The 26,213-nt window shown below is 37.0% G+C and overlaps 1 protein-coding gene across 1 annotated transcript; it reads left to right on the forward strand.

Moving 5' to 3' along the window:
• LOC130961209 (uncharacterized) lies at nt 1-23,385 on the forward strand. Its single transcript, XM_057886956.1, has 5 exons — nt 1-93; nt 8,562-9,833; nt 21,612-22,571; nt 22,660-22,937; nt 23,199-23,385. The coding sequence occupies exons 1-5, from the start codon at nt 1-3 to the stop codon at nt 23,383-23,385; spliced, it is 2,790 nt and encodes a 929-aa protein (XP_057742939.1).
• The last annotated feature ends 2,828 nt before the right edge of the window (nt 23,386-26,213 follow it).

Here is a 26,213-nt window from a genome sequence, read left to right on the forward strand (position 1 = left end):
ATGAGGAACAGAACGCACGAAACAAAGGATAGGGAGCTTCGTGGGAGCTCTGCCATTGCCAATGCTGTCACCGAAATCGGGCCAGATTCATCGGTAACTCTACTTCCTTTCTTGAAAATCTGTTCTGCTTCTAGCTTGTGCCACTATTCTGATTATTGTTGGTGTCTCCGTTGCCTTAATCACATGGAGTGAGGCTAATGCCGCTAGGATGGGTGTCTAAGTCTGATTTCTGTTCTTCTGCCGCTGAGAGCTAACACCAGAGCTATTCCTAATGATTCCGGTTAGATATCTTTTTCGATTCTAGGCCATTTACATGTTTTATTATCTTTGCCATGCTTGTTCTGATTCGATTTTGATACATGTCCTTTGTCTTGGGTTTCTTGAAACTGTTTCAGTCAATGTAATTGAAATTTATATTAACACGGCTGTTGTAAGAAGCGTTGGAGCTGTTGTTGTTCCGTGGGGTTATTGTTATCACTGTTGCCATGAATTGAAAGAAAAGGAAATTATCATGATAAGTTATGTGGACTCAGCTAACTGAGGTAGTGGTTTTTCTTTAAATCTATTTTACATGACAGAGTTGTTATATATAGATATTAATGTGAGAAATATATGTCTGTGATTATGATTGTCTTATAAATGTGGTTGTTTGATGGACTGATTGACTGATTGCTTGATTGCTTGAGTAGTTTGTGATTGCTGAAAAAAATTAGTTCGAAAGGTTATTTAGTTGATTATCATGAAAAAATGGCTTTCTTGGTTTTGAAGCTATTCTTGATAATGTAAACGAATCGGCTTTGGAAATGATTTGGAATATGAAACTGAATTAATTTTGGAAATGGTTTAATTTTGAGTTAGTCTGACTTTATAAATGATTTAGTAATTGAGTTGGTTTGATTTTAAAAGAGATTTATTATTAGTACTGATTCGCTTTGAAAACAATTTGATATTGGAACTGGTTGAATTTTGGAAAATGATTGAGATTTAGAATTGGTTGATTTGAGGAATGATTGGATGGGACCCAAAATGGGTGGCAGTGTCTGAGTTTTAGAGGAGATGCTGCCGAAATTTTATAAAATTAGAAGTTTTATTTGAAGTAGTTATTTTAAGAAGGTTTAATTTTAAGCATTACAGGGTTTAAGATTGCTTTATTTATCAAAGGAAGAGTTATGTTTTGGATAGGGATTTGTTAATGAACGAAATGGAAAGAAGGTTGATGAGGATTTTCTTTGAAATATGATTTTGAATGAAATTGGAAATTGGAAATGAGATATGGATTGATGAATGATAATGATGTTGAGAATGACTTTGACATTGATGAATGTTGAATGAATTATTTATATGGCTTATGAATTGAAATATCTGAGACACGAGTTTCCCTGGATAAAGTTTCGTGGCTTGCCACCACATGTACCAGGTAGAAAACTCGATACTCTGTTGAACCTACGACGTAAGTGTGACCGGGCACTATATAAATTCCCGGGAATGTTACTCCCATTGAGCAATATTGATTATTTGAGAAAAAGCTATGCATAGACTCTTGGGGATGCACATCGGGAGACAGTCTAAGGACAATTCAGACTTGTCGGGTTGGATGGATAACCGACAGATGAGCCTCATTAGCCATAGAACAGGCATGCATCATATGCAATTGTATGCTTTGCTTGAGTTTGAACTTGTTTTGGTTTGCCTAATTACTAAACTGTTCCTAGCTGCTACTTGAACTATTTGCTGTAACTGCTGCCTATTTGCGCTTTCCTTGTCTATCTTGCCTGTGTTTGTCCTGGCGTGCTACATTTGGGAATGAACTTTGGTGCTGAATTAATGATTGTGTTGCTTGATTGTGTGGTTGGTTTTTGATTGAGATTTTCTTATAAGAAAGGAAAGGTTTCGGATTTCTGAAAGATTAAACATTGTTTCTTTGACAAGGTTTTGAACAATTATCCATTGGTTTTTAAAAGATTCATAAGGCAATGATAATCACTGAGCTTGAAAATGGTTTTCTTATTAAATATTTTCTTATGACAACTTTGAAACTCTGTGGTGAGGCCAAGTGGTTAGGTTCTCACCCCCTACAGCTTTACCTTTTCAGGTACTGAATGAAGAAACATTAAGAAGAGTTAAACTGCGTTTGGTTTTATATGTGGTATTAATTAGATTATTTTCTTCCTTCGTCTTTGTTATTACAATTTTGTAAGAGGGATATGAGTTATATGATTTATATATATTATATTATAAGATATTATGTAAGAAGTCTTGTATATGAATCTATGCCTGCTTGTTTTTTTTAGATAAAGTATTTATTTCCGGTTTTCAAAGAAATCAGCGATACGGTGTTGAGTCACAGGCTCCTATTTTAATATTAAGTATATAAAGTAGTCGTAATACTTCTTGCTATTAGAGTGGTGCAGCCGGAAGCGTGACATTCTGGTAGTGAGGGTGTTACACCAATCATTCTTATTTTTAAACCTTTTATTTATTTGTTGTATTTTCAGTCTTTTCCTCTAATTCGGTCTAATTCAAGGATCGTTATGCACTTCTAGAAAATTGGTACTCGCAAAAGAGGAGTAGGTTTCTTTCCCAAACCATTAGATATCAAACCATCATCAATTTGTTAAAAATCGACAAAACACTATTTATTGCTATGTATTTTAGAATTACTGATATGATATTATTAAAAAAAATGTGACTTAAACTCATTATAAAAAACTAGTATTAATTTTTATATAATAAAAATAAATATGTATATATAATTTTTCCATGGAAAATAATTTCAGTTTAAAACATAAATAAGTATAACAATGTAGAGTTTCATTTCATGATATGTATCACTTTATGAGTAGAACATAATATCTACATCCATCAATTCAATAATGAATAATCATATGATTCGTTGGCCCCTAATTCTTTGCTTTTATTTATATAGTATATACATGCTCTAATTCGTGCAACAGTTGAAACCTTCCTCACTTTGCATTTCTGTAGCAAATTTAAAAATAAGTCAAGTTACTTAAATAAAATGAATGAATTCTAAAACGATAATGTTATGTGCCTTTTAAAATTTAGGGAAAAAGATAGATAGGTCCCTCATTTTTTAAATTTTTGATAAATATGTCTTTGATAAAATTTAAATACAAAAAAGTCTCTGACTTTAATAAACGGAGGACAATTTAGTTCTTCCGTCTATTTGCTTCTCATATACCAAACGGAACTGGCTGATGTGGCTGAAACGGTGTCCAAGTGTCTGTTACGATACCACATTGGAAGGGGAATAAAGTTCAAAGGACAAATAAGTCCTTGACGTCATTTTGCAAATAAAGTTCGAAGGATAAATAGGTCCTTGAGAATTTAGTTTATTATGCTTCTATATGTATCATATATTACTATCTAATTGAAATATACCTATATTATGTATCATATATTACTATCTAATTTAATAATCAAATGTGTCACATGACACTCTTATTAAAATTGAGAGAAAATACTTTTTTTCAAAATTAATAAACTCCTTTCCTAAATTCTCTCATCTATCTCTCTCCATTTTTCTATTTCTCTCTACTATTTTTACTCTATATATAATTATATTTTATATTAGTAATTTGACAAATTAAAATATGTCATCCGATATTTTTTTACAAATAAAATATTTTAAATGTAAAAGTATACACATTAAATTATTTTAAATTTTAGATAAATGTTAAAATTAATTATTAATAAAAAATTAGACTTTTTCGTATAAAAATAATAACTAAAAATCTTATTATTTAATTTTTTATCTGCAAATATCTTGGTCTTCTTAACTAGAGATTTTTGTCAACTTACAATTTTTTTTGTAAAAGTAGTTTGATTTTATAAATCTTTTGTGCCATGCATAATTTATATTGTTAGAACAAAGTGAACTATAATTTAAAAAAAAATTATTCTCGTAATGTTATTATGGATAAAAATACTAGTTTTAATATAATATACAAATGCACTAATGCTAACTTAATACATGAATGATGCACAAATAAACTAATGCTAACTTGATGCATAAATGAACTGATGCTAACTAATGCCACCGGTATGATGAAAAATGAACTAATGTAATTTAACAAATTCTAATATAATACACAAATACACTAAAATTGAACTAATGCAATTTAAGAAAAAAAGTAGAAACAGAACAAGCCCAATTTTTGCAATTTTAATACAAATAATTTAAATAGCAGAATACAACAAGTTAACTAGATTTCAAAATACAAGCATAATTTAATAAACTAAATTCTCATAATAGAAGCATAATAGAAGTATAATGAACTAAATTCTCAAGGACCTATTTGCCCTTCGAACTTTATTTGCAAAATGACGTCAAGGACTTATTTGTCCTTCGAACTTTATTCCCCTTCCAGCGTGGCACCGTAACGGACACCTAGACACCGTTTCAGCCACATCAGCCAGTTCCGTTTAGTGTATAAGAGGCAAATAGACGGAAGAACTAAATTGTCCTTCGTTTATTAAAATCAGGGATTTTTGTATTTAAATTTTGTCAAGGATGTATTTGTCAAAAATTTAAAAAGTCAGGACCTATCTGTTTTTTTCCTAAAATTTAATCTTTAATTAATTTTTTAATTCAAATAATATTATTTAATTAAATTTTAATTAAAATACATTCTTAGTTTGTAATTAAATGTTAGTAATTAAAATTAATTTAAATTTTAAATATTAAATTTTTTTAACTTCCTCCTCACTTTATAAAGTAGTTATTTTATTATTTTTTATTTTTGTTGTATATTTTTCTCTTTCTCTCTCATACGTTTCTTTTACTACTAGAAAAAACATTTTTTTCGACGCTAAAAATCGACGGCTATTTCTGCCGTTGATATTTATCGACGGCTTGCTGTCGATATTGCTAGAAAAAAATAATTAAAAATAAAATATTAAAATCGACGGCCAGGTCGTCGATAATGTTATGATACATAATATTATCGTCACATTATCGACGAACTTGGGGCTGAAAATAATTTTATTTTAAAATCGACGAAAGCGGCGTCGATTTTATTAATTAAAATATCGACAACAGTTGCCGTCGATAAATTTTAACGGTCTAGATCGTTTTATAAAACCAAGTAAACGGTATAGATTTAATATATAAAATAGACGCATAGAGTGTCGATTGTTTTTAATTTAAAATCGACAAATCTGCCGTCGATTTTTATCGTTAAAAAACACTTACCCAAAACCCTTCCCGCGTCCAGAGAATTCAGAAACACAATTTCCTTTTACCCCAAAATCCCCATTTCAGCACCAACCCGCGTCATTCTCCACTGCCGTCGCCGCTCCGTCACGGTTGCTTCGCCGGCGCTCCTCAACACACACTCTCTCTCAACCATAAACCTTACTCCGACGCCTTACTCAAACCAAGGGTTTTCAGCGAGGTAGAACTCCAGCGAGGGTCAGTTTCCATTCTTTCTTCTTTGTTTAGGGTTTATTCATAAGTTATTCGATTGAACATGCATTTGATAAGAATTGAATGTTATCAAGGATGACAGGCAGGAGCACGTAATTTGAAAAACCTTATCGTCGCTGGTTCCGAAGTTCCCTTCGCCATTGTCGCTGGTTCTACTTGCTGTCGCTGCTAGCTCGTGCTTATCCAATGGCCTGGTGAGGGTGAGTTACCTGCTCTCCTGCTTGTGTTTGGATTCTTCCCTACTCCCCTGCTCCCCTACTTAGCTAATTAATTTGTTGATTTGAGGTTTCATATTTTAGATAATTAGTTTGTTGATTGGTTTTTAATGGATGATTTAGTAATTAGGTTTTAAATTTAGATTTTTAATTTAGTTTGTTTATTGATTAACAAAACATATGGAGGGAGAGAATTTGTAATGCTGAACTGAACACCCAATAATTGTTGCAGTTATCTCAGTTGTTGATATTTTGCTAAAAATGTGCTAGGAATTTAAGATTTTGACCCAAAAACTAGCATGCACAGTAGTTAGATCCACTAGTAAATACTAAATATTAGTAGGCTAATAGCTCTCTCTTGATTAAGTTTAACTTTTCAATTTGGTTAGCAAATATTCTTTGATTTTCTCTCTGTATCTATCTGTGTATGTAGGTAGATTTTGTGTTGCTTTTGATGTGATGTGTTTGAAAAACTTACAACAATAACAACGTGTGTTTAGATTCTGTATTTGCTACAGGGATATAGAGGCTAAGAAACACAGATAAAGGAGAAAGTCGGGGAGAATATATTCTCATTTGGAATTTACTTACTGTTTTAATGATTAAATATTATATATTTAATCATTTTATATCTCCTATATCAAATTCTGTTTTTATGATTTGTAAACACCTGACTGCAATCACATTTTAAAGCTTTTTAGGTTAATCTTTGAGTAGCCAAATTTCATAAATTCACTCTGGTAGGATAGATAGAGCTCCATTTCTTAGACATGGAATTGTTTGGTTTGAGTGTTCAAAGGTACTCTTCTTTGATCATGTTCATGTTGTGCTGTTGATATATGATCTTACTATTAAGGACGCATAATAATAAGATCATGTATTTGAATTTTCTAACTTACATACAGGGTTAATGAATTTGGGTCTGTTAGCAGATATTGACTTTTGAAGATGAAGTAGTAATAATGAGCACAAACTTTTAAAAGCCTTAATACGACATGGTAATAGTATGTGTCAATGTGTCACTTTGTCGATTGCATGTTAAAACTTTGGATTTCATTTGAAGATGACAGATACCAAACTAATCAAATTATTTTTTTATTATAATGTTCAAGTTTATTTTTTAATTTTTAATACAAAAACATATAATAAACAAAAGAAACTTATACAGGTATTATATTGGCCCCAACAACTTATAACATTGTGTTGGCTGTTTAGTTTGGATGATGCAGTACAGCTTCTAGGAAGAAAATTTAAAACACAGGATATATCATATTAGTTCTCTTTTGTATCTTACTTTGTATTGAAATTGACATCTTATTGGACCTTCTATTTATTAGAAATGGAACTTAGGAATTTCCATAACCTATAGGTGGACTCTCCAATCTTCATATTATTTTGTATTTATTCTGGCCTATTTTGAAGATGCTCTGGCCTGCAATAAATTAAATGGCATTCATTGTCAACACTTATAGGAAATAAATTCTTCCTTTGCTCATACATATGAATGTCCTGTTCTTGGTCATAGGCCTATCATTTTCTATTGCAGCCGTGTTGAACACGAGGGCGTTGCAAACATTTGAATCTCTTGACGCTAACACTTACAGGTCTGTAAAACTTTCTAATTCTGTTTTTGTTGATTAGTTCTTCTCTCAGTTACTTAATGATTAATCAGGTTATTGAGTATGAGTTGATAACCAGTAATGAGTCTTGAAACTATGGGTCTTATATTCTCTCTAATTTTGTAGCCTATGCCACACTACTCTCATCTGATCTCATCTGCCATTCATATTTAACCATCTATCTGCATCTATCTTTCTTATTAAATGACACATGCAGAGGAGAAATTAATAATAATAATTATACATATTTAATAATTATTTGATGTGATGAAACTCATCTCATCTCATCTCATCATCTTAATAATATGCTCTTTTTTGAAAGCTTAATTTCACTTTCATATTTAATAGTACTATGTGCTAAATATTACTTTGTTTCAACGGTTTGTGTATCTGATAAATATTACATGATTGGAATGCAAGCCTGGAATCACGGAATCTGCGTTGCTTTCTCCTTCTTTACTTGCCTTAATCTTCCTCTTTCTTTTTTTATTTTCTATTTTTTTTAAATTATATATTTGGATTGAGTCCTGACTCAATGAAGGTCTCCTAAATACATATGATTATCATTATTAGAGTTTAATTTTGATAATCATCTTATATTGATATTTAATTGTATATGTAATTGATATTTAATTTTGATAATCATCTTCTACAAAACTGACAGAATTCATAACAGAAAGGAGTTGAAGAAGAGATTGAGCAACAGATTCCATTTACACTATCATAAGTATTGGTAGAGCTTAAGACTTCCAGAAAAGCTATTCAAGGTTTAACCTTCTACTTTTTTATTTATTTATTATCTCTGTTAAACTATTGAGTTTTAATTTATCTTCATCTTTATTATCTCTGTTAAATTATTATGCATGCTTATCTATACTTATTTATATATGCTTGTATGTGTAAACCATTCATGGTGGAAGTATAAATTATATTCATGATAAGACTTTTATTTGTTGTGGTTTCTCGTTGAAAAAAAATTAAAAAGTGAATATTATCCCTTTGATATGTAGGAAATTAAATTCATTAATAATGGAAAACCAGAACCGAAGTTGGATGTATGATAGAACGTATGATCAGAGGCGGGGTCTTAAACCCAGTTTTATTAAAGGGGTAAATGAATTTGTGGATGCGTGTACTAGAACTGATGAATTTCTCAGAGGAGGTTTAGTTAGGTGTCCATGTGCCAGATGTCAATGTGGGACGTTTAAACAGTTGATCGACATTAAGATTGATCTATATACTCATGGGTTTAAACCTAATTATTGGGTTTGGACATAGCATGGAGAAGAGATACCCACAGAGAATCAGATTAGGATAGAAGAAGGTATTGAAAGTAGCTCTGAATTAGGTGGTGTTACATGGGAAGAAAATTTTGATCGTTATCATGAGATGGTTGTTGATGCTTTGCAACCTGAGTTTCACATGTACATGCAACCAACAGTGGAGGAACCAAATCGAGATGCTAAGAGATTTTATGACCTCTTAGATTCAGTTAGTAAACCCTTGTGGGAAAATTGTATCCATTCACGATTGTCACTTGCCAGTAGGATGCTGAGTATAAAATCAGAGGGAAACCAATCCCAGGGATCTTTTGACCAGTGGGCAACTTTGTTTAGAGAAATGCAAACAACTCAAAATGAAATTCCTGCTAATTACTATGAAGCTAAGAAAATTGTTTCCCAACTTGGGTTTAAGGAGGTTAAGATAGATTGTTGTGTCAATGGTTGTATGATATATTACAAAGAGGACAAAGATCTTAGACAATGTAAATTTTATGGGGAGCAGAGATTTAAGCCTAGGAAGGGAAAAAATAAAGAGGTGCCATATAAAAAAATGCATTATTTGCCATTGATTCCAAGGCTACAAAGGTTGTATGCATCAATGAGTACTGCCCCTCATATGTTGTGGCATCACCAAAATCGCAGAAATGACGACGTAATGACACATCCTTCCCATGGTGAAGCATGGAAACATTTTGATACCAGGCATCCTCATTTTGCAAGCGAACCGCGTAATGTTAGCCTTGGACTTTGTTCTGATGGGTTTTCTCCTAATGTTCATTTTAGCACACCGTACTCTTGTTGGCATGTTATAGTTACCCCTTATAACCTTCCACCTCATATGTGTATGAAAGACCCTTTTTTGTTCCTAACGTGCATCATACCCGGAAAAGAAAATCCCAAAGCAAAAATTGATGTTTATCTTCAACCATTGATAGATGAACTTAAAGAGTTATGGGATGAAGGCGTCCTAACATACGACATTCATAGCAAGAGGAATTTTCAGTTAAAGGTTGCATTAATGTGGACAATTAACGATTTTCCTGCTTATGGAATGTTGTCTGGTTGGAGTACAGGGGGAAGATTAGCATGTCTAGTATGCATGGAGGATACCAAGGCCTTTTGGTTAGATTATGGCGGAAAGAATTCGTGGTTTGACTGTCACAGGAGATATTTACCTGAAGGTCATCCTTATAGGCGTAATAAAGTTAGTTTTAAGAAGAATGTTGAGGAGGATGAAGAACCTCCTATTAGGCTTAGTGGTGAACAGGTCTGGGAAAGAGTTAGACACTATCCTAAAATAGTTGACACAGGAGGACAAGTGAGATTGAGCGGATATGGGGTGGAACATGATGAGCGGATAATTTGTATGCTTTTTGGCATTGTTTTTAGTATGTTTTTAGTATCTTTTAGTTAGTTTTTAGTATATTTCTATTAGTTTTTAATTAAAATTCACTTTTCTGGACTTTACTATGAGTATGTGTGTTTTTCTGTGATTTCAGGTATTTTCTGACTGAAATTGAGGGTCCTGAGAAAAAATCTGATCCAGAGACTGAAAAGGACTGCAGATGCTGTTGGATTCTGACCTCCCTGCACTCGAAGTGGATTTTCTGGAGCTACAGAAGCCCAATTGGCGCGCTCTCAACGGCATTGGAAAGTAGACATCCTGGGCTTTCCAGCAATATATAATAGTCCATACTTTGCCCAAGATTTGATGGCCCAAACCGGCGCTCAAATTCACCTACAGAAATTCCAGCGTTAAACGCCGGAACTGGCATAAAATTTGGAGTTAAACGCCCAAACTGGCATGAAAGCTGGCGTTTAACTCCAGAAAAGGTCTCTACACGAAATTCCTTCATTGCTCAGCCCAAGCACACACCAAGTGGGCCCGGAAGTGGATTTTTCTGTCATTTACTCATTTCTGTAAACCTTAGGATACTAGTTTACTACTTATAGGACCTTTTTACATTGTAATCAGAACCTTATGACCCCATAACATTTTGTACACGTTCTTTCCACAGTATGAGCCTCTAAATCCCATGGTTGGGGGTGAGGAGCTCTGCTGTGTCTTGATGGATTAATGCAATTACTACTGTTTCTTATTCAATCATGCTTGCTTCCATTCTAAGATAACACTTGTTCTTAATCCGGATGAATGTGATGATCCGTGACAATCATCATCATTCTCAACCATGAACACGTGCCTGACAACCACCTCTGTTCTATCTTAGATTGAGTAGTTATCTCTTGGGTTCTTTAATTGGAATCTTCGTGGTATAGGCAGGACCTGATGGCAGCATTCAAGAGAATCCGGAAGGTCTAAACCTTGTCTGTGGTATTCTGAGTAGGATTCAATGATTGAATGACTGTGACGTGCTTCAAACCTGTAACCTACTGGGCGTTAGTGACAGACGCAAAAGAGTTATTCTATTCCGGTAGGGGAGGGAACCAAACCGGTGATTGGCAGCACTGTGACAGAGTGTGTGCATTAGCTTTCACTGCGCGGATGGGAGGTAGCTGCTGACAACAGTGAGACCCTACACGAGCTTGCCATGGAAGGAGACATGCGTGTTTGATGAAGAAGATAGTAGGAAAGCAGAGATTCGGAAGATGGAGCATCTCCAAACCTCAACCCATTCTCCATTACTGCAGTACAAGTAACCATTACATGTTCTTTTGCTTCTTACAGTCAATCCTGATAATTTCTGATATCCTGACTAAGATTTACAAGATAACCATAGCTTGCTTCAAGCCGACAATCTCCGTGGGATCGACCCTTGCTCACGCAAGGTATTACTTGGACGACCCAGTGCACTTGCTGGTTAGTTGTGCGGGATTGCAAAAGTGTTATTGCAATTTCGTGCACCAAGTTTTTGGCGCCGTTGCCGGGGATTGTTCGAGTTTGGACAACTGACGGTTTATTTTGTTGCTTAGATTAGGACTGTTTTATTTTTGTTGGTTTAGAGTCTTTTAGTTGAGTCTAGTTTCATATTCTAAGTTTGGTGTCAATTGCATGCTTTTGTTTTTCTTTTAATTTTCGATTTTTGCATGTTCTTAGTCCCTTTTTTATTCATAAAAGTTCTAAGTTTGGTGTCCTCTTTGTGTTTCTCTCTTAAAATTTTCGAAAAAAAATTAGTGTTTGATTTCTAAAAATTTTAAGTTTGGTGTCTTTTTGCTGTTTTTCTCTTTCCTCTTTTTAAAAATCAAATCTTTTTCATAAAAATTTTTCAATCATATCTTCTTAATTGCTGTTTTCAAAATCTTTTTCTTCGCTAATTGATTCAGTTCTCAATTTGCTTTGATCTTATTTTATTTTTAATTTTCGAATTTTCTTTTATTTTATTTTATTGAATTTTATTTTTTTCGGTTACTTCAAAAAAAAAAAAAAATAAACAAAATTTATCTCTTTGCAATTATTATCATTTCCCTTTTGTCCATTATGGACTTAAGTGGAATTAATCAGTCCAAAAGGACTCTGGGGTCTTATGCTAACCCCATTACAGCTGCATATGGGAGTAGCATCTGTATACCTCCCATCAAAGCAAGCAGCTTTGAGCTAAATCCTCAACTCATTATCATAGTGCAGCAAAATTGCCAGTATTCCGGTCTTCCACAGGAAGAACCTACTGAGTTTCTGGCACAGTTCTTACAAATTGCTGACACAGTACATGATAAAGAGGTAGATCAGGATGTCTACAGATTATTACTGTTTCCATTTGCTGTAAAAGATCAGGCTAAAAGGTGGTTAAATAACCAACCTACAGCAAGCATAAAGACATGGAAACAGTTATCAGACAAATTCCTGAATCATTTTTACCCTCCAAAGAGGATGACACAGCTAAGGCTGGACATCCAAGGCTTTAAACAAGAGGATAATGAATCCCTTTATAATGCCTGGGAGAGGTATAGAGGTATGCTTAGAAAATGCCCCTCTGAAATGTTTTCAGAGTGGGTACAGTTAGACATCTTCTACTATGGGCTCACAGAAAAAGCTCAGATGTCTTTAGACCACTCAGCTGGTGGATCTATACACATGAGGAAAACAATTGAAGAAGCTCAAGAGCTTATAGACACTGTTGCTAGAAACCAATACTTATATTCTAGCAAGGAATTCGTTCCACAAGAAGAGGTCATGGCAGTAGTCACTGATCCTGATCCTCAAGAACAGATGAATAAGCTTAATCAACAATTGCTCCTGATGACAGAACAGTTAGCAGAATTTAAAGAAATGCTCCATGATACTAAGGTTGCTAACAAGAGCATAGAACTGCAGTTGAATCAAGCAAAACAGCAAATATCTAAACAAATAACAGAAGAATGTCAAGCAGTTCAACTGAGGAGTGGGAAAACACTGAATGCCACTGCTCAAAAGAGCAAGAAGTCAATTAAGGAACAGTTGACAGAGGATGACCAAGCCACTGTTCAAAATCCCTCTGAGGACAGTAAGAGCCCAGAGAGGAATATTATTGGCGTTCAAACGCCAGAAAGGGAAGGAAAGTTGGCGTTAAACGCCCATTCCTTGCCCAATACTGGCGTTCAAACGCCAGAACAGGGAGGAAAGCTGGCGTTAAACGCCCATTTCCTGCCCAGTTCTGGCGTTCAAACGCCAGAAAAGGGGGAGAAGTTGGCGTTTAACGCCCAAACTTCATCCACTCCTGGCGTTCAAACGCCCAAGGAGAATCAGACACCTGAGAGTGCTGACAGTAATCCCTCTAACAAGGCTTCTTCAACAACTTCTGTAAGGAATAAACCTGCAGCATCTAAGGTTGAAGAATATCAAGCCAAGATGCCTTATCCTCAGAAACTCCGCAAAGCGGAACAGGATAAACAATTTGCCCGCTTTGCAGACTATTTAAGGACTCTTGAAATAAAGATTCCTTTTGCAGAGGCACTTGAGCAAATACCTTCTTATGCTAAGTTCATGAAAGAGATCTTAAGTCATAAGAAGGATTGGAGAGAAACTGAAAAAGTGTTTCTCACTGAAGAATGCAGTGCAGTCATTCTAAAAAGCTTACCAGAAAAGCTTCAAGATCCTGGAAGCTTTCTGATACCATGCACATTGGAAGGCACTTACACCAAGGTAGCCTTATGTGATCTTGGAGCAAGTATTAATTTAATACCTGCATCCACTATCAGAAAGCTTGGGTTGATTGGAGAGGTCAAACCAACCAAGATATGCCTCCAACTTGCTGATGGCTCCATTAAACACCCATCAGGCATAATAGAGGACATGATTGTCAAGGTTGGGCCATTTGCCTTTCCAACTGACTTTGTGGTGCTGGAAATGGAGGAGCACAAAAGTGCAACTCTCATTCTAGGAAGACCTTTCCTAGCAACTGGACGAACTCTCATTGATGTACAAAAAGGGGAAGTAACCTTGAGAGTCAATGAGGATGAGTTCAAGTTGAATGCTGTAAAAGCAATGCAGCATCCAGACACACCAGAGGACTGCATGGACGCTGACATTATTGACTCTCTGGTAGAAGAGATCAATATGGCTGAAAGCCTAGAATCAGAGCTTGAGGACATCTTCAAAGATGCTCCAACTGATCAGGAAGAGCCAGAGGAGGCAAAGGAATTTTCGAAAATTCCTCAGGAGGAGGATAAGCCTCATAAGCCTGAACTCAAACCATTACCACCATCCCTGAAATATGCATTTCTGGGAGAGGGTGACACTTTTCCAGTGATTATAAGCTCTGCCTTAAATTCACAGGAAGAGGAAGCACTGATTAAAGTGCTAAGGACACACAAGACAGCTCTTGGGTGGTCCATAAGTGATCTCAAGGGCATTAGCCCAGCCAGATGCATGCACAAGATCCTATTGGAGGATAATGCCAAACCAGTGGTTCAACCACAGAGGAGGCTAAATCCTGCCATGAAGGAGGTGGTGCAGAAAGAGGTCACTAAATTACTGGAGGCTGGAATTATTTATCCTATTTCTGATAGCCCCTGGGTGAGCCCTGTCCAAGTTGTTCCCAAAAAGGGAGGCATGACAGTGGTTCATAATGAAAAAATGAACTGGTTCCTACAAGAACAGTCACAGGGTGGCGCATGTGTATTGACTACAGAAGACTCAATACAGCCACCAGAAAGGATCATTTTCCTTTACCATTCATAGACCAAATGCTAGAAAGACTAGCTGGCCATGACTATTACTGCTTTTTGGATGGCTACTCAGGCTACAACCAAATTGCAGTAGATCCTCAAGACCAAGAGAAAACAGCATTCACATGCCCTTCTGGCGTGTTTGCCTATAGGAGAATGCCTTTTGGTCTGTGCAATGCACCTGCAACCTTTCAGAGGTGCATGCTCTCTATCTTCTCAGATATGGTAGAGAAATTTCTGGAAGTCTTCATGGATGACTTTTCAGTATATGGAGACTCATTTAGCTCCTGTCTTAACCACCTATCACTTGTCCTGAAAAGATGCCAAGAGACTAACCTGGTTTTAAACTGGGAGAAATGTCACTTTATGGTGACTGAAGGAATTGTCCTTGGGCACAAAATTTCAAGCAGGGGGATAGAGGTGGATAAGGCAAAGGTGGAGGTAATTGAAAAATTACCACCACCTGCCAATGTTAAGGCAATCAGAAGCTTTCTGGGGCATGCAGGATTCTACAGAAGGTTTATTAAGGACTTTTCGAAAATTGCTAAACCTCTGAGTAACCTGTTAGCTGCTGACACACCATTTGTGTTTGACACACAGTGTTTGCAGGCATTTGAGACCCTGAAAGCTAAACTGGTCACAGCACCAGTCATCTCTGCACCAGATTGGGCATTACCATTTGAATTAATGTGTGATGCCAGTGATCATGCCATTGGTGCAGTGTTGGGACAGAGGCATAACAAACTTCTGCATGTCATTTATTATGCTAGCCGTGTTCTAAATGATGCACAGAAGAATTACACAACCACAGAAAAAGAGTTACTTGCAGTGGTCTATGCCATTGACAAGTTTAGATCCTACTTAGTGGGATCAAAGGTGATTGTGTACACTGACCATGCTGCTCTTAAATACTTACTCACAAAGCAGGATTCAAAACCTAGGCTTATCAGATGGGTGTTGCTTCTGCAAGAGTTTGATATAGAAATAAGAGACAGAAAAGGGACAGAGAACCAAGTAGCTGATCATCTGTCCAGAATAGAACCAGTAGCTGGGGCGTCCCTCCCTCCTACTGAAATCTCTGAGACTTTCCCAGATGAGCAACTCTTTGCCATTCAGGAAGCTCCATGGTTTGCAGATATTGCAAACTATAAAGCTGTGAGGTTCATACCCAAAGAGTACAGTTATGTGCAGAGAAAGAAACTAATTTCAGATGCCAAGTACTACCTTTGGGATGAACCATATCTCTTTAAGAGATGTGCTGACGGAGTGATCCGCAGGTGTGTACCCAGAGAAGAAGCACGAAGGATCCTATGGCACTGCCATGGATCACAGTATGGAGGACATTTTGGAAGTGAGCGAACAGCCACTAAAGTTCTCCAGTGCGGCTTCTACTGGCCTACTCTCTATAAAGATTCCCGAGAGTTTGTGCGTAACTGTGACAGTTGCCAAAGAGCTGGTAACCTGCCTCACGGATATGCCATGCCTCAACAAGGGATATTAGAGATAGAGCTGTTTGATGTATGGGGAATTGACTTCATGGGGCCATTCCCACCATCATACTCAAACACCTACATTCTGGTGGCAGTGGACTATGTATCTAAGTGGGTAGAAGCAATTGCTACACCCACTAATGATACTAAGACCGTACTAAAATTCCTCCAGAAGAACATTTTCAGCAGGTTTGGCGTCCCCAGAGTGCTAATCAGTGATGGGGGCACTCATTTCTGCAATAAACAGCTATACTCTGCTATGGTTAGATATGGAATCAGCCATAAAGTGGCAACTCCGTATCATCCACAGACAAATGGGCAAGCTGAAGTCTCTAACAGAGAGCTAAAAAGAATCCTGGAACGGACTGTAATGTCCCGAAGAAAGGATTGGGCAAAGAGCTTGGATGATGCTCTGTGGGCATACAGAACAGCATTCAAGACTCCTATAGGGACCTCCCCATACCAACTGGTGTATGGGAAGGCCTGTCATTTGCCAGTGGAACTGGAACATAAAGCCTACTGGGCAACCAGATTCCTGAACATGGATGCACAGTTAGCTGGTGAAAAAAGATTGCTCCAGCTAAATGAGTTAGAGGAGTTCAGACTCAATGCCTTTGAAAATGCTAAGATCTATAAGGAAAAGGCAAAGAAGTGGCATGACAAGAGATTGTCAACCAGAGTCTTTGAGCCAGGACAAAAAGTTCTGCTCTTCAACTCTAGGCTCAGACTGTTTCCAAGAAAACTCAAATCCCGTTGGAGGGGTCCATATGTGATTACAGGAGTGTCACCATATGGATATGTTGAGCTTCAGGATATTGATTCTGACAGGAAGTTCATTGTTAATGGACAGAGAATCAAGCATTATCTTGAAGGAAATTTTGAGCAGGAATGCTCAAAACTGAGGCTTGAGTGATTCTCAGCAGAAGTCCAGCTAAAGACAGTAAAGAAGCGCTTACTGGGAGGCAACCCAATCATTAGGAAGGTGTATGATTAGTTCTTACAGAGGCAAGTATCAAAAATGAAGGAATTCACAAAGTTACAGAAGGATTCAGCTCAAAAAGCAGAGAAATGAGCTTACTGGCGAAAAAACGCCAGTAAGGGGCATTTTGGGCGTTAAACGCCAGAATGGGCACCATTCTGGGCGTTTAACGCCAGTAATGGTACCATTCTGGGCGTTAAACGCCAGAATGGGCACCATTCTGGGCGTTTAACGCCAGGTGTGCAGCATCACTGGGCGTTCAGAAAAACGCCCAGTGAGAAAGGTTTTCTGGCGTTTAACGCCAGCCAGGGTACCTGGCTGGGCGTTAAACGCCCAAAAAGGGTGCCAAGTGGGCGTTAAACGCCAGAATGGGTACCATTCTGGGCGTTTAACGCCAGAAAGGTGGGGGGACCACAATTTTGTTTTCAAATCAGATTCTTTCAAACTTTCCTTTTCTCACCCATACTTTTCTACAAAATCACACTTCAATCATTCATCACTCACTTTCAAATCTTCAAAAATCAAAACCATTTTTCAAATCTATTTCAAAATAATCTCAAATCTTCTTCAAAAACTCACCCTTTTCTCAAATATTTTTCATATCTTTTCAAATTTCCTTTCAAATCTCTCTTTTGTTTTCGAAATTCTCCTCCCCCCACTCTATAAATGAACGTTCCTCACCCCTCCTTCCTCACACCATTCGAATTCTCTCCCCCTCTCTCTCTCTATTATCTTCTTTCTTCTCTTTTTGCTTGAGGACAAGCAAAACCTCTAAGTTTGGTGTGCTTTTCCGTGATCACTAAGCCAAGATTCATCAATATCATGGCTCCCAAGGGAAAACAAACCAACTCAAGAGGAAAGAAAGAGACTAATCCAAAGAATCTTTGGAATGAAGAGAAGTTCTTAACCAAAGAACATGAAGACCATTATCACAAAATAATGGGTCTGAGGTCAGTGATCCCGGAAGTTAAATTTGATCTGAAAGAAGATGAATATCCGGAGATCCAAGAGCAAATTCGAAACAGAGGTTGGGAAGTTCTGACCAATCCTGAGACAAAGGTTGGAAGGAACATGGTTCAGGAATTCTATTCAAATCTGTGGCTAACAGATAAGCAAAGAATGATTGGAACCGCTTACCATACCCACAGAACCATGGTCAGAGGGAAAGTTATATACTTCCATCTGGACAAAATAAGAGAAATCTTCAAGTTGCCTCAACTACAAGATGATCCTGATTCCTTTAATAGGAGGATTGTGAGAGTAGATAAGGGGTTGGATCAAGTTCTAGAGGACATATGACTCCCTGGAACTAAGTGGATAACCAATTCTAAGGGTGTCCCAAACCAACTCAAGAGGGGAGACCTCAAACCAATTGCAAGAGGTTGGCTAGACTTTATTGGGCGTTCCATATTGCCCACTAGCAACCATTCTGAGGTCACCATCAAGAGAGCAGTGATGATTCACTGCATTATGCTTGGAAAAGTAGTGGAGGTGCATCATGTGATTGCTTGTGAGATCTACACAATTGCAAATAAGAATTCCACTGAAGCCAAATTGGCCTACCCAAGCTTGATCTCCTTGCTCTGTAAAGAGGCTGGGGTAAAGATGGGAGTAGATGAGTTCATACCCATTGAACATCCAATCACCAAGAAGTCAATGGAAGGACAAGTGCAAGACAACTCTATCAAGAGGAGGGCGCGTGAGTTCCTCCCTGAATTCCCTGAAATTGGCTACTGGGCCAGCCTAGAAGCATCCATCAACAAGCTGCAAGAGACTATGGAGCAACTGAAGGAAGAACAGCAGAATCAGAACTGCATGATCTGCAAATTGCTGAAGGAACAAGAGAAGCAGGGGCGTGAAATCAAAGAACTGAAGCGCCAAAAGCTCTCCTCTCAAGCTGAGAGAGCATCCACTTCTCAAAATCAAGGTTGTTGAGTCCTAACTCTGTGAAACCTCTATCATTAGGAGCCTCTGTTTTTCGTTTTTTTTATTATTATTATTATTTTTCCTTTATTTTTAGTCTCATCTTATATCTATATTTGAGTCTTGTTCTTAATTAATAAAATTAATAAAGTTTATGCCTTAAAGCTATGAATGTCCTATGAATCCATCACCTCTCTTAAAAGAAAAATGCTTTAATCACAAAAGAACAAGAAGTACAGGGTTTCGAAATTTATCTCTGAAACTAGTTGAATTAGCTTGATGTGGTGACAATACTTTTTGTTTTCTGAATGAATGCTTGAACAGTGCATATGTCTTTTGAATTTGTTGTTTTGAGAATGTTAAAATTGTTGGCTCTTGAAAGAATGAGGAGAAAGAGAACTGTTATTGAGGATCTGAAAAATCATCAAATTGATTCTTGAAGCAAGAAAAAAAAAATTTCGAAAAAAAAAAAAAAGAAGAGAAGGAAATAAAGTTGTGATCCAAGGCAACAAGAGTGTGCTTAAGAACCCTGGACACCTCTAATTGGGGACTTTAGCAAAGCTGAGTCACAATCTAAAAAGGTTCACCCAATTATGTGTCTGTGGCATGTATGTATCCGGTGGTAATACTGGAAGACAGAGTGCTTTGGGCCACAGCCAAGACTCATACACTAGCTATGTTCAAGAATCAATATACTTAACTAGGAGAATCAATAACACTATCTGAGTTCTAAGTTCTTATAGATGCCAATCATTCTGAACTTCAAAGGATAGAGTGAGATGCCAAAACTGTTCGGAGGCAAAAAGCTACTAGTCCTGCTCATCTAATTGGAACTATGTTTCTTTGATATTTTGGGATCTATAGTATATTCTCTTCTTTTTATCCTATTTTGATTTTCAGTTGCTTGGGGACAAGCAACAATTTAAGTTTGGTGTTGTGATGAGCGGATAATTTGTATGCTTTTTGGCATTGTTTTTAGTATGTTTTTAGTATCTTTTAGTTAGTTTTTAGTATATTTCTATTAGTTTTTAATTAAAATTCACTTTTCTGGACTTTACTATGAGTATGTGTGTTTTTCTGTGATTTCAGGTATTTTCTGACTGAAATTGAGGGTCCTGAGCAAAAATCTGATCCAGAGACTGAAAAGGACTGCAGATGCTGTTGGATTCTGACCTCCCTGCACTCGAAGTGAATTTTCTGGAGCTACAGAAGCCCAATTGGCGCGCTCTCAACGGCATTGGAAAGTAGACATCCTGGGCTTTCCAGCAATATATAATAGTCCATACTTTGCCCAAGATTTGATGGCCCAAACCGGCGCTCAAATTCACCTACAGAAATTCCAGCGTTAAACGCCGGAACTGGCATAAAATTTGGAGTTAAACGCCCAAACTGGCATGAAAGCTGGCGTTTAACTCCAGAAAAGGTCTCTACACGAAATTCCTTCATTGCTCAGCCCAAGCACACACCAAGTGGGCCCGGAAGTGGATTTTTCTGTCATTTACTCATTTCTGTAAACCTTAGGATACTAGTTTACTACTTATAGGACCTTTTTACATTGTAATCAGAACCTTATGACCCCATAACATTTTGTACACGTTCTTTCCACAGTATGAGCCTCTAAACCCCATGGTTGGGGGTGAGGAGCTCTGCTGTGTCTTGATGGATTAATGCAATTACTACTGTTTCTTATTCAATCATGCTTGCTTCCATTCTAAGATAACACTTGTTCTTAATCCGGATGAATGTGATGATCCGTGACAATCATCATCATTCTCAACCATGAACACGTGCCTGACAACCACCTCTGTTCTATCTTAGATTGAGTAGTTATCTCTTGGGTTCTTTAATTGGAATCTTCGTGGTATAGGTAGGACCTGATGGCAGCATTCAAGAGAATCCGGAAGGTCTAAACCTTGTCTGTGGTATTCTGAGTAGGATTCAATGATTGAATGACTGTGACGTGCTTCAAACCTGTAACCTATTGGGCGTTAGTGACAGACGCAAAAGAGTTATTCTATTCCGGTAGGGGAGGGAACCAAACCGGTGATTGGCAGCACTGTGACAGAGTGTGTGCATTAGCTTTCACTGCGCGGATGGGAGGTAGCTGCTGACAACAGTGAGACCCTACACGAGCTTGCCATGGAAGGAGACATGCGTGTTTGATGAAGAAGATAGTAGGAAAGCAGAGATTCGGAAGATGGAGCATCTCCAAACCTCAACCCATTCTCCATTACTGCAGTACAAGTAACCATTACATGTTCTTTTGCTTCTTACAGTCAATCCTGATAATTTCTGATATCCTGACTAAGATTTACAAGATAACCATAGCTTGCTTCAAGCCGACAATCTCCGTGGGATCGACCCTTGCTCACGTAAGGTATTACTTGGACGACCCAATGCACTTGCTGGTTAGTTGTGCGGGATTGCAAAAGTGTTATTGCAATTTCGTGCACCAGAACACAATTGGACCAAAAGGAGTATATTTTGGGATCTCCCATATTGGAAAGATCATTTGGTTCGTCATTGTTTGGATCTAATGCATATTGAGAAGAATATTTTTGATAACATAATGAATACCGTTATGGATACTGAAAGAACAAAGGACAATGAAAAGGCAAGGTTAGACATGGCTGTGCTTTGTAAGCGACCAGATTTGAATTTGGTGCAGGTACGCGAAGGTCATTGGGCAAAGCCTAAGGGCAACTATGTCTTGACACTCCAACAACGAAAAAATGTTTGTAAATGGGTACAAGAGTTGAAAATGCCAGATGGATATGTTTTAAATTTACAAAGGTGTGTTGATGTCAAGGGAGGAAAATTGTTTGGGATGAAAACTCATGATTGTCATGTATTTATGGAGTGTTTGCTTCCGTTAGCCTTCAAAGAGTTGCCAGACCACGTGTGGAAACCGTTGACCGAAATAAGTCAATATTTTAGGGACCTTTGTTCATCTACTCTTCGGGTTAGCGATCTTGTACAAATGGAAGCTAATATTCCTGTTATTTTGTGCAAGTTAGAAAGAATTTTTCCACCTGCCTTTTTCGACGTAATGGAGCATCTACCAGTTCACTTGGCATATGAGGCACGTGTTTGTGGACCAGCTCAGTTTAGGTGGATGTATCTATTTGAGCATGAAATAGGCACGTATAAGAGATCAGTGAAGAATCGGGCTAGAGTAGAGGGTTCAATTTGTCAAGCATACCTGGCTAGAGAGACATCAAGTTATTGTTCTTATTACTTTGAGCCACATGTCATGTCTAAGAGAACAAGGCCGAATCGGAATGATGATGGTGGTGTAAGTTCATCTGAGCCTACCCTTTCTATTTTTTATCAACCGGGTGTTCCTGGGGGAGCCAACAAAGACAGATGGTTAACTAGTATGGAAATGAAAGCCGCTCACTTACATATCTTGTTGAATTGTCCTGAAGTTGATACATTTAGAAGTAAATACGAGCAGATCCATGGGAGCAATAATTCTTTATCCAACTTTCCATCATGGTTCCATGAGCATGTAAGTTTTTACATTTTGTTGACTGTATCAAAATATGTTAAAGTAAATCTTGTTTTTCTAAATACTATGTTTTGTTTGACAAAATCAGGTAAAAAATCCCAGTAATGGCATAACTTGTCCTCATTTATTAAGTTTAGCCTTCGGGCCAAAAACTAGGGCCACGAGTGTTGGTATGTTCAAGGTTAACGGGTATAGATTTCATACTCCTGAGCATGCATCTGGAAAGAAGACAGATAATACAGGCATATATGTTAAAGGTGATGGAGGGAATGATGCATCTGATTGGTACGACATTCTTAAAGAGATTTTGATTGTTGAATATCCAAGTCTTATTAGTTTAAGAGTCACCTTGTTTTACTGTGAGTGGTATGACCCTACCAGGCCTCGAGGAACGCGTAGACACAAAGACTACAAAATAATTGAAGTATTACCCACTAGGAGATATGGGAGTTACGATCCATTCATCCTTGCACAAAAAGCTAGACAAGTGTATTACATGCCATATCCACAAGGCTGTAAGTCTAATTGGAAGGTTGTGATTACATGTAAACCACGAAAAATAATAGAGGAGGCACAAAATGAATCTGAAACCGAGGTGTATTAGAATGATGAGCCTCCACATGCTAGGATCATTTCAGAAACCGAGTTTCCACCATCATTAGCATCTACGTCAGGAGATGTTGATATGATACAACTTCAAGTAGCTGACCTCCAGGTTCCTAACGTAAATAATGAGGAGGACGACGACATTGAGAACTATGATGACGATGATGCTTACATTGATGATGATGGAAGTTCAGAATTCTCGGATTGAGGTTTTAGTTTTAAATTCTTAGTTTGCAAATTTGTTAATTTACCCAATTTCACTCATTTGTGGCATATCTCCCAAAACATGCTGCTTTTTACTACTAGCTGATGACACTACTAGCTGATTTTACTTTAATTGCATATTTCTAATAAATTTGTTAATTTGTTAATTCATATATCTTGTATCGGTTATGTTATGGATAATAACTTGCTTATTTTAATGCGTACAGGATATGGTTGGTAGAGACGGAGATCGCGGTCGTGGCCGTGGCTGAGGCCTAGGCTTTCTACTGGTCACCCTCTTGACTTGCATGCGGATCCATACTCTCTCGTTGGGTCATCATCCGACACGACTGCTCCAACCAATGGGAGACCGCCACCTATTGCTACCACTACCCCCTCCCGTCAGGAGCCTCAGATACACATGATGCCTACTCCGGGTGTGCCAAGATCATGCACTCAACAAGCCAATGAACCTTCCAACACTGCCTCACATGGTGTGCAGAGTGATCCAGCTATTGTAGCTCCTAATCTAGCAGGATCTTGTGGGGAAAGACAAACCACATCTAATAGTACCCAAGATGCTCAGGGTCAAGGAACATCCACTGCCACTAGTCACTCCAGCACAAGTGCTCCCAAGCTTAGATATGATGGTGCCAAATGGTTTGTTATTTGCTTTAAATTTTATGAATAACATGTCTCATTTTTACTAAGTAATATGTCTTTATCATTTTTTTTTGTTTTTGATGTAGTTGGTACCCACCTAAGCCTGGATTAAAGCGTATCTCTCAGGTTTTTAAGGAAAACTACAACAAGCCTTGGCTGAGTTTTGATGAGGCAGATGATGATACTCGAAAAATATGGTGGACTGAGTGGAGGGTAAATTTTATCTACCTTGTTTATATCTCATAGAATATTATACTATCCCCTTATGTTCTATATATTCTGCCTTCTTGCATCTACTTTGGCTTTGCTCATTATGTATGATATGTTGATATCTTTGTTTTATATTCTTATTTTTTAGCTTAATGTTCAATGTCCAATAGAAAGATAGAAAGGGGGAAAGGTCCTATTTGTTTATTGAGTTTTGTTCATAGAAATGATTAGGCATACCCATTCACATCTGATTAATAGTTCTTAAAACCAAAACTGGACTCTTATTTCTTTGTTGTTCTACTAAGCTTTTTTTTCACTTCTAAATGAGATCAAATGTGGTGTTACTTGTGGCAGTAGGGTTTTAGCTTTTGTATCTTACTATTAAGATTATAAGACTGTATATTAAATTGCTTCAATACATTAAATTCTCCTTAAATTTGATGAAATTACAACAGAGTCCTCAGAGTCCTTTATTTAGTTATGGGATTAAATAGCTGTGTTAAAAAAATGGGTCAATAATTAAAAATAGAAACTAAGTTATATAAGTACACCAAGGTAAAATCTGACCAATATATATTATTTCAATGTTCAGTTTAAAAACTAAGTTTGGTTTGTTTGAGTTATAATAAATGAAAATGAAACTATCCAAACCCTAGATCCTCCTAAACTTTATCCTGTTATTTTCGCTGCAAGGGGGGAGGGTGGGGAAAAAAATGCAGCAGCAGAAATATATAGGCTGGACAAGACATGAAAATTAACATTTGAGTATGATGTCATATACAAGAAGCTACTGAAAATCTTTGTAAGTTCAACACCCACACACACATAATAGATACATGCTTTATAAAAGGATTTTTATAATATTACAACCATTATTATATTTCACACTACTTGCAACTAAGTATTTATCTAATTCTCCTTCAAATAGTGCAGAGTGACATTTGCTGTGTTATAATCATAGCAGAAAAGCCTTTAACTAACTGATTACTATTTTGAATTTGTGGCTCTTGCTAATAGAACTATCATAGACCCTCTTGCTAATAGAACTTTTCTTCTTCTATCACTAAAAAATTAATCTTAGCTTTTATGGTATGTGATATACTACTAGTAGTATACTTACTAGTTAGTTTGGCAGTGTTTTGTCTCAACAATTTTAACATTTATTTTAAGTGATATTGTAAAATGTGATTTTTTTTTATTCTAATGATTAAAACTACCATACCTAAGTCTCATTATTGATACGAAAGGGGATTTTTTTAAAATAGAAATGCTTTGACATTATTGATACGGAAGAGGATGATATCTATCAAGCTTGGAGGTTTAGGGTTGCCAAGTGCTTACGAGGTATGCTCCATGCCATTCGCAAAAAAGGTGCCCGTCCATATTGGATCCCACCAGAAGTTCTTGGTGAATTGATGAGACGTTGGGACACTGATGCCTATAGACAATTACAGGCGAGAAATACAGCTGCCAGGAAATCAACTCGAGGTACTTCCCTTCACACTGCAGGAGGCACCACCTTTCCAGAAGCGAGGTTACGCTTGGTAAGTTGTTTATAGACAATCTTTATTATGATATTTGCTGTTCTGTGAATGGTGACAGTTGCAAATGTTATGTTCCATGATACTAATAAACACACGTATTGCCTGTCTCTGCATAATTGGGGATGCAAATGATGTGATGAACTGATTCCACTGATTCCCTGGACTATCATCATTAAGCTCCCATAAAGCATTGGCTGGTCTTACCATGTTTATTACTATGAAATGAATCCAGTTATTTGGACATAATAGGGTGTTTAGATATGCATTCGCCTGGCCTTTGTAGGATAGACCTGAAACAGCTTGGGATTTAGATATTATATACTGTCAAAATAACAGGGCAATCAAACTGAAACGTGTTTTTTGTTTGCATTAATAGATATTATTAGAGTTTATTAAGTACTGTTGTACTTACTAT

Source organism: Arachis stenosperma, chromosome 2 (genome assembly GCF_014773155.1).
Source record: "Arachis stenosperma cultivar V10309 chromosome 2, arast.V10309.gnm1.PFL2, whole genome shotgun sequence".
NCBI classification, from domain to species: domain Eukaryota; kingdom Viridiplantae; phylum Streptophyta; class Magnoliopsida; order Fabales; family Fabaceae; genus Arachis; species Arachis stenosperma.

Bases quoted from the DNA above. Each gene is read 5' to 3' on its own strand.
- LOC130961209 (XM_057886956.1), top strand. From the start codon at position 1: ATGAGGAACAGAACGCACGAAACAAAGGATAGGGAGCTTCGTGGGAGC. The intron at 9,834-21,611 runs GTCTGGGAAAGA...CATATTGAGAAG, and splicing joins TTAGGCTTAGTGGTGAACAG to AATATTTTTGATAACATAAT. The intron at 22,938-23,198 runs GTATGACCCTAC...TCCACATGCTAG, and splicing joins ACCTTGTTTTACTGTGAGTG to GATCATTTCAGAAACCGAGT.